The sequence below is a fragment of the Solanum stenotomum genome, chromosome 11 (assembly GCF_019186545.1).
Source record: "Solanum stenotomum isolate F172 chromosome 11, ASM1918654v1, whole genome shotgun sequence".
NCBI classification, from domain to species: Eukaryota; Viridiplantae; Streptophyta; class Magnoliopsida; order Solanales; family Solanaceae; genus Solanum; species Solanum stenotomum.
The window spans coordinates 52,814,233-52,822,608 of NC_064292.1; the positions used below are offsets into that span (position 1 = coordinate 52,814,233).

Sequence of the window (8,376 nt, forward strand, 5' to 3'; positions counted from 1 at the left end):
TTTTATAGTAGAAAAATCAAATAATAATTGATAAGTTAGCAGGACCTTAATTTTTCCTTATATTTTTCTACAAAAGTATTTATGATTTTATTATAGAAAAGTTGAAGATCTCACGTATATACATAAAATAAAATTAAGTTGAATCATAGTATAATTAATATGGTTGCTAAAGTAGGTGGAGACATTACATGCATGGTACATAAAAGATCTATTTTTAAATTGATACCTAGTATAAACTAATAATCATAACTAATTACTGACAGACGGTTATGATAAAGTGGTAAGTACTCCTTTATTTTTAACCAAGAGATCTCGGGTTCGAGTCCCCTTGGATACATAGTCTCTTTTGTTAGAGAGTGTTTTACCCCCAATGTGGAATTTTCCTGCGTGAATTCAAATTTAATTGGGCTCCAATGTGGATACACCAACAAAAATCATAAATAATTAATATGATTTTTTCCCTATTTTTTATTTTGGGTGGGGGGGTAAAAATTAAAGACGCATAAGGTAAGGGGAAAGACCAAATAAAAAAAATAAGAATATTTCATAAGTTTGACGGAGTTGGATTTCTCAGATAGTCACTTAATTAATAATTATCATCTCATAAAGTTTTTTATTATTATTATTGAAAAGAAAATTAAAATCAAGAAGAAGGATGACTCTTTAAGATGATAATTATCAGTTGAATAATCATTTGAAAAGTTAATCAAAATATAACATTATGATTGTTTTGTCATCTTTTAATAATGGGAAAATTTCAACCAAATACCATTCAACGATCTAGTTTATCAAATATGTATACAATGTATACATAATGCATATTTTATATTAGATATACATATTATATAAATACATATACACAATATATACATATCATGTACAACCAAAGTGTATAAATATATATACTTTAGCCATGCTACTAAACTAGATGACTGAAGAATACATTTATGTAAAGTTTCCATTTAATAAATTTTGTAATATTTTAAAGATATTTTTAACCATTTTCCATAATTAAAACTATATAGGCAATTGTCAATTAGTATGACATCCTTGAGAAGAAATTGAAGGCCAGTTGTACTGATAATGAAATCCCTATAAATGCAGTAATATATTAGATTTAAACCACTATACTTCTTACAATTGTCACATATCTAACTTTATTTATCTTTATAGATCTCTTTTCTTATTTATTTTTACCTAAAAAACATGTGCAACCCATGTAACTAAAAAATCTCTCCCAAAATCACTTCATCCCCTATTCCATCTCACCTCGAAATTCATTGGTTCAACTAATTCAGCTTCATAATGACGTTTCTTATTAAGAACATATACAAATTTAGAATTTTAAGTTTATGAATTTCCATAACGATCTCAAGTTAAGAAATTAAACAATTTTTGAGTTTTCATGAATGTATATATTATAATCTAGATACTTATCTGACATAATAACATAATTGAAGTTCTCCATTTCTAGGGTTCGAATCGAAATACTCTTGTTAATTAATTAAGGTGAAGCTAAGGGATCCAAACTATATGACCACATGCACACATAAGTGGTCCCTTTCACCGTACTTGATTTTATTAGTATAAATATACAACTCATAGCTACAAAAACAAAAACACCATACCAAAAAAAACACAAACTTGTATAACTATATACAATATTTCAATATGGGAACCCTATACCAACCCCTTGAATCAACAATCCAAGACCTAAAAGTCACAATCCATAACACTAGCTTAGTGTTCCCATCTCAAGAAACTCCAAAAAAACCTATGTTCTTACCAAATATTGATCAAGTACTCAATTTTGATGTCCAAACACTACATTTTTTCAAAGCAAATCCTGAATTTCCACCAGAAATCGTGACGGAAAGACTCCGAATCGCGTTATCTAGAGTCCTTGTCCATTATGATTTTTTGGCTGGGAGACTTAGGATGAATCAAGAATCAAAAAGATTGGAATTTGATTGTAATAGTGATGCTGGGGCTGTATTTATGGTTGCTTCAAGTGAATTAACATTAAATGAGATTGGTGATTTAGTTTACCCTAATCCTGGTTTTAGACAACTAATTGTTCATGAGAACATTGATATTTTGGAAAAAGATGATAAACCACTTTGCATTCTCCAGGTATGTATTCATGATACTCATCATTTGATTACTAGTACATTTATAAATTTGATCTCTCGTCTTCATATTATCTGTCTCTTAAGATTTTTATACGCTTCTTTAAAAAGATATTTAGTAGTTGGGACTCTGGATCGATGTAGGTTTTGAACGATAGATTCAACTGACATGCACACACGTATACATATTAATATGAAAAAGTATTACAAATTCTAGATCTGCCTCTGGTTATAAAAGTATTTGTCTAAACTACATATTTTATCTCTTCTTTAAGGGTTTCCCTAGCTAGTTGGTGTAATGAATATAGATTTTGACTATGGGTTAATCTGAACTCAGAATTTTAGACACAATATATTTGCCCTTTTGTAGTCATTACTTAATTCCTTTCGACTTTACACTAAATGTCCAACTATTCAATAAAATTCATATAGCCAACCGACTGAGCTACTAAGATTCCCCGTAATATCAATGTTTTGTGCTACCTCCCATCAAGAAAATAAATGATGACCTTTCACTTCATTTATCTAAATAATAATAGGACCAATCGTTTCCAACAACTACACTATGTGAAAAATTGTCTTTTTTTTGGGATCCGGCATTCGATACTTATGTTTGAAGCAAAACTAAATTTGATTCATATTGAGAAATTCTATTTTTTCTAGAGATAATATTATCTTTACCAAATACGTTTAGTTCATTTTTAGTGCTCAAACCTGAGAACTTTAATTTTTAAAAAATACCTATTTAATAGGTGATTGCTAGTCTTTAGTTTAAGTTTAAACACTAGTTAGAAAGTAAAAGTGCACAAAATTGTCACTTATTAATACTACTATATATATATATATATATATATATATATATATATATATATATATAATATATAATATATACTATTTAGCTATTTTACTTTTTTCATAGAACATATAGAAGGGTCATATGTACCTTTCAAATAATTAAGCATTCACCTACTACCCAGCTGTGCTTTATGCAAAAGTTAATAAACACAAATATTAATGACAGACATTAATTTTACCTCTATTTATTGCAAAAAAATTACTTTATATTATCTTTATATTTTAACTTCTTGTAAGTTCTCATATGTAACTTTTTTTATTTTATACATTGTTGATTCATTCTTTTATGGACAGTTAATTAGAATTATCTTTTAGGGAATTTGATAAATCAAAGCTATAACCACTTAATTGTTTACTTTTTTTAGGTGACATCATTTAAGTGTGGTGGTTTTGTAATGGGCTTTTCAACCAATCACATAACCTTTGATGGAATAAGCTTCAAAACTTTCTTACAAAACTTAGCTTCTCAAGCATTTGATGATGACAACAATAATCCTAAACCCTTAGCCATTGTCCCATGCAATGATCGTACCCTCCTAGCCGCTCGTACGCCTCCACGTGTCACGTTCCCACACGTCGAATTACTCAAATTGGATGTCCCCATTGGTGAAGAACTAAATGCTAAGGTATTTGAAACCCTACAAGAAGAACTTGACTTCAAAATATTTAAGCTCAATTCAAGTGACATTAATTCCTTGAAGGAAAAGGCAAAAGACGAAAATACCCCTAACGCGAAAATCACGAGTTTTAATGTGGTAACTTCTTACGTATGGAGGTGTAAGGCGTTATCGTACGATGATGAGAACAATTCAGAGCGAGTTTCAACTGTTTTATTCGCGATTGATATTAGATCTAGATTAAATCCACCGTTGCCACAATCTTACGCTGGCAACGCTGTGCTGACGTCTTACGCGTCAGCCACGTGTCAAGAGCTAGAAGAAGGGCCTTTTAGTAAAATTGTGGATTTGGTGTCACAAGGAGGTAAGAGAATGGATGATGAATATGCAAGAAGTGCAATTGATTGGGGTGAAATTAATAAAGGATTTCCAAATGGGGAATTTTTGCTTTCATCATGGTGGAAATTAGGGTTTTCACAAGTTGAATACCCTTGGGGGAAACCAAAATATAGTTGTCCTGTGGTTTGTCATAGAAAAGAAATTATATTGTTGTTCCCAAATATTGATGATGGTATAAACAACAACAATGATGGGGTTAATATATTTGTGGCTCTTCCTCCTAAGCAAATGAAGAAATTTGAGTTTTATTTTAACAAGTTCTTGTTGGATTGAGATACATATATATGTATACCTTCTTCTTTTTTTTGGTGTGATTTTCTAACAAGTATTTTATATATGTTGTAACTTGTAAACGTGATAATGTGAGTGTTGAATTTCAATTATCTTGTATGGTGATGTTAAAAGTGTAACAAATGATTATATTTTGTATATCTTTTTGGATCGAATAAGCTTTTGTGAAAGTTAATGTAGCAAATATAAAAATCATATTTGTATGTTATAGCTATAGTTTGTATACTGAATGGGTCTATTTGTATATTCGGTATACAAATGAGTCCTGCAATTAGTTTTATTTGTATATTCGGTATACAAATGGATCCTGCAATTAATTTTTATACAACACATATATATATCGAATGGGTCTATTTATATATTTTGATATACAAATGAGATGACAAAAAACATGGAATGTTTGCTGCGAATTACAAATAAAAGAAACTATGACTATAGCATTTAATTTAAATTAATAATTTGCTATTTCATACAATTTTCCTATAAAAATTTAAGTGGCTATATATAAAATGAAGTGATTACTCTTAATTTCTATTTTTCTATTTCTTTCATTTTCTCCCTTGGGTATTAATTACCAACTGGCAAGGCATGATCCAATATTTAATTTGTTTGAAAACTACCAAGGTGCTAATAACACCATGTAACAAAACCATTGATTTATAAAGGTTGAATGCAAGATATATAAAATTAAAGAAAGATTATTCTTTATTTTCATTAATGTTATTCTAAACATGTATATATGTATATATATATATATAGTCATCACCAATTCTTTGTAGAATAGTTGATATTACATGATATGCTGACTACTAAAGACTTTATTGTTATTTTTGGATATATGTATATTGTTCCTGGCATCTAGAAAATATCGATAGATGTATGTCGAATAATTCTCTAAAAGAGACATGTTTTTTTAAGGGAATTTGACACGAACAACAACATTTCTTAAGATTACAAGTAACATAAATAAAATTATATTCGACGACCACCAGTACCATTTTCTCTTTGACAATTGAAATAAATCGCAGCTACCGGCAATCCAAAATTATAGACCTTTGCAAAATCCCTTGTATCGAAATTTTGGCGATTTTCGGGAGCATGGACAATTTCTCGACGCAATTGACGAAATAAAACTAAAACAATTCGATGTATTCCCATTGTAGGTCTTGGGCACTCATAAGATACAACTTCATTGCCTATATAACACAAAATAAACAATCAAATATATAAAAGATACAAGAAATTTTAGATCGCAATTTAAATATTTCTATTAAGCAAATTGAAAATTTTATGAAAAAACGTTAGAATACGATACTCTAAATTTTGTGTCAAATAGAAATATATTAAATCTTATTATTAGTATGAAGGAAAGACTTACCAAAGGTTACTCCTGTGCTTGCTGGGATATCATTGACCAACCTAACAAAGTTACTCAAGAACATGTAGTAATTGTGTAATTTGAAAAAAAAATAAAAAAATAAAATAAAATAATAAAATAAAATAAAAAAAAAAAAAAAAAATATATATATATATATATATAGTTTCATAAAATTGAAATGAAAAATAAAATATTGAAGTTGAAAAAGAAAATCCAATATATTTGCAAAAGAGAATTAATAATCAGGCAGTATGGTAATTATGAGTTTGATAGAACTCGATAATTTTGATTCAGATTATGTATTTATATTATTTTTTTTAATTTCATTCAATAGTACAAATAATTAATTTGGAATAATAAAAAGAAGTATGATCCAGAACTCATAATTACAAAAAATTCTGACTCTGCCTATATTAATCATATTAATATTCAATCAATGAATATGTCAGTTCTCCTAAATTTTAATTTTAATATTAATCTCAAAACATACTAACTATGATAAGTCAATACTCTTGTATAATTTTAGTATGTTTTTACTTAAATGGAAATAATGATAAAGTCATCACACACATATTTGACAGTTGCTATGAATCGACGTATGAAATTAAAGTTGATATTATAATTTTATAAAAGAAGAAAAAAACGAACCAGTGCAAATACTCCTTGTGGTAAGGATTGCTCGGAGTTGGAGCATCAGGATCCACCATAACCTTTCACAAACAAGAGTGAAAAATAAAATTAAAATGGATTTTCTACTATCAAAAAGTAGGAAAATGACTTCGTTTAAATTATATACAGTCGTATGCATGGTGTAAAGAAAATTTTATACCATCATGTAATTCAACATATAGCATGCTAATGGCTACGTATTTACCATGCAATTTAATATAATTACTTACAATTACTTTCTAAGTGATCTTATTATATAAATAATTTTTACATCATTAATATACATAACTTATATTTTTAAACATTGTTATCTATATATTCTTAATGCTGAAAATTTTCATCAAAATACTTTTGATTTTTAATACCATTACTATTTTTTGATAATATTCTTTCTGAAAGTATTTTCACTCATTAATTAATCACATCCTAGAAAAAACATTTTTTCTCATCGCTCAATCATCGACAACAATAACATATTTAGTGTAATTTCGTAAGTGAACAAGTCTGGGGAGGATATACGTAGCCTTACTCCTACCTTTGTAAAGGTAGAGATATATGTTGTTTTCGATAAACCCTCAGATCAAGTTAAACATATCAAAATAAGTAAAAAAAAAGTAGGAGAAGGAGAGTATTAATAATAATAAATGAAACTAGACAAAGTTCGACTGCCTACTAATCTTCTACCCTACTCATCAACCTTTATATATCTTCCTATCTAGGTTCGTATTCTTGGTAAGTTGTAAGTGTGTCATGTCATATCTTATCACCTTTCTACAACATTTCTTCAACGGACCTCTACCTCCACTCAGACTCATTAACATAAGAAAAGAAGATTTTAAAAATGACACGAGTACAAAATGAAATAATGGAACTTGTGTATATAGTATGTATATAATTGTATATATGGTATACCAGAGTGTAGAAAGTTTGAAGATCATCCCCTTCAATTTTAACACTAGGTTGGTTGATAACCATAGAAGGCCTCAAATCACAACCATTTCTAACCTCTCTATTGTTATAAACAACTCTTAGGTTAATAGACCTTGTGAATGGATCCAAAACATCACCTATCACTCTAGCAAGTGTCAATGTATCTCTTTCTCTTTGCATGATGAATATATAATTGATGAATACTATATGCAATGAGTCAATGATATATATATCATGATGAGTTAGAATTAAAGGGTATTTATACAAGCTAGTTTTTGGTGTATATCCACTTGTATTGTGTTTTTGTGTGTGTCATTCCAAGTTTTGGTATCCTTTTTGTTCTTTTTATCTCTTTTTGCTCCAACTTGATGATAGCTCTTTGCATATATGCAATTTTAAAGCACACAAACAAGAATCTTATCAATTCCACAAGTTTGATTTTGAGGTGTCATGCATAGTGATTTCACTGCAACAACTTTTAGCGACAATAAATATGCATATTAATAAAGAGTACTGCTAAAAATTTTACCGTCATTAGTTAATTGTCGTTGGATTCAATATCGCTATAGGCTTTAAAGATAATTAGAAAATATGTTGGATTGTCTCTAAAAAAAATATTTAGTGACAATTAAGTTATTGCCGCTAAAGATAATTTTTTGTGCAGTATTTGATGAATAATCACTTTATTTAGTTGCATTTACTTCTACTAATTAGTTGGGTTTTTAAATTCATCTCTTTTAAAGAACTTGGCAAAATAGTATTGTAACTTTGGGAAACACTATCTTGATTGTTTATTACACAAAAACATGCTTTTATCTTTTAAATGAACTGATCTTTAATTTTATTTTATTCTAAACAATTGAACTAGTAAAGAATAAGCGTTTTAAAGGTGTGATATAAAACTTATGAGTTATTATGATGCAAAAAATATTTTTTTTTTCTGCAAAAAATATTTTTTTACGCAAAAACATAGCGTTTTAAAGACGTGAAATAAAACTTATGAGATATTATGATGAAAAAAATCATTTGATGTAAAATAAAAATTGCTCAAGACCATATAAAGAAAGAAGCACTTCATTGTACTCAATCAATTTTGGAATAATATAAA

The 8,376-nt window shown here is 28.3% G+C and overlaps 2 protein-coding genes across 2 annotated transcripts; one reads left to right on the plus strand and one right to left on the minus strand.

Moving 5' to 3' along the window:
* Positions 1–1,619: 1,619 nt before the first annotated feature.
* On the plus strand, positions 1,620–4,461 carry LOC125845226 (fatty alcohol:caffeoyl-CoA acyltransferase). Its single transcript, XM_049524691.1, has 2 exons — positions 1,620–2,133; positions 3,350–4,461. The coding sequence occupies exons 1-2, from the start codon at positions 1,672–1,674 to the stop codon at positions 4,271–4,273; spliced, it is 1,386 nt and encodes a 461-aa protein (XP_049380648.1). The 5' UTR covers positions 1,620–1,671; the 3' UTR covers positions 4,274–4,461.
* A 573-nt stretch (positions 4,462–5,034) lies between these two features.
* Positions 5,035–7,588, minus strand: LOC125845231 (protein TWIN SISTER of FT-like). Its single transcript, XM_049524696.1, has 4 exons — positions 7,251–7,588; positions 6,318–6,379; positions 5,670–5,710; positions 5,035–5,487 (listed from the first exon to the last, which is right to left on the minus strand). Exons 1-4 carry the CDS (start codon positions 7,446–7,448, stop codon positions 5,264–5,266), a joined length of 525 nt encoding a protein of 174 aa, XP_049380653.1. The 5' UTR covers positions 7,449–7,588; the 3' UTR covers positions 5,035–5,263.
* Positions 7,589–8,376: the final 788 nt, after the last annotated feature.

Excerpts from the sequence above, each read along its gene's own strand:
- LOC125845226 (XM_049524691.1), top strand. The coding sequence starts at position 1,672 with ATGGGAACCCTATACCAACCCCTTGAATCAACAATCCAAGACCTAAAA. Across the intron at positions 2,134-3,349 it reads AACCACTTTGCATTCTCCAG|GTGACATCATTTAAGTGTGG; the intron begins GTATGTATTCAT and ends TACTTTTTTTAG.
- LOC125845231 (XM_049524696.1), bottom strand. The coding sequence starts at position 7,448 with ATGCAAAGAGAAAGAGATACATTGACACTTGCTAGAGTGATAGGTGAT. Across the intron at positions 5,711-6,317 it reads CACAAGGAGTATTTGCACTG|GTTGGTCAATGATATCCCAG; the intron begins GTTCGTTTTTTT and ends TAACTTTGTTAG. Across the intron at positions 5,488-5,669 it reads AAGCACAGGAGTAACCTTTG|GCAATGAAGTTGTATCTTAT; the intron begins GTAAGTCTTTCC and ends TGTGTTATATAG.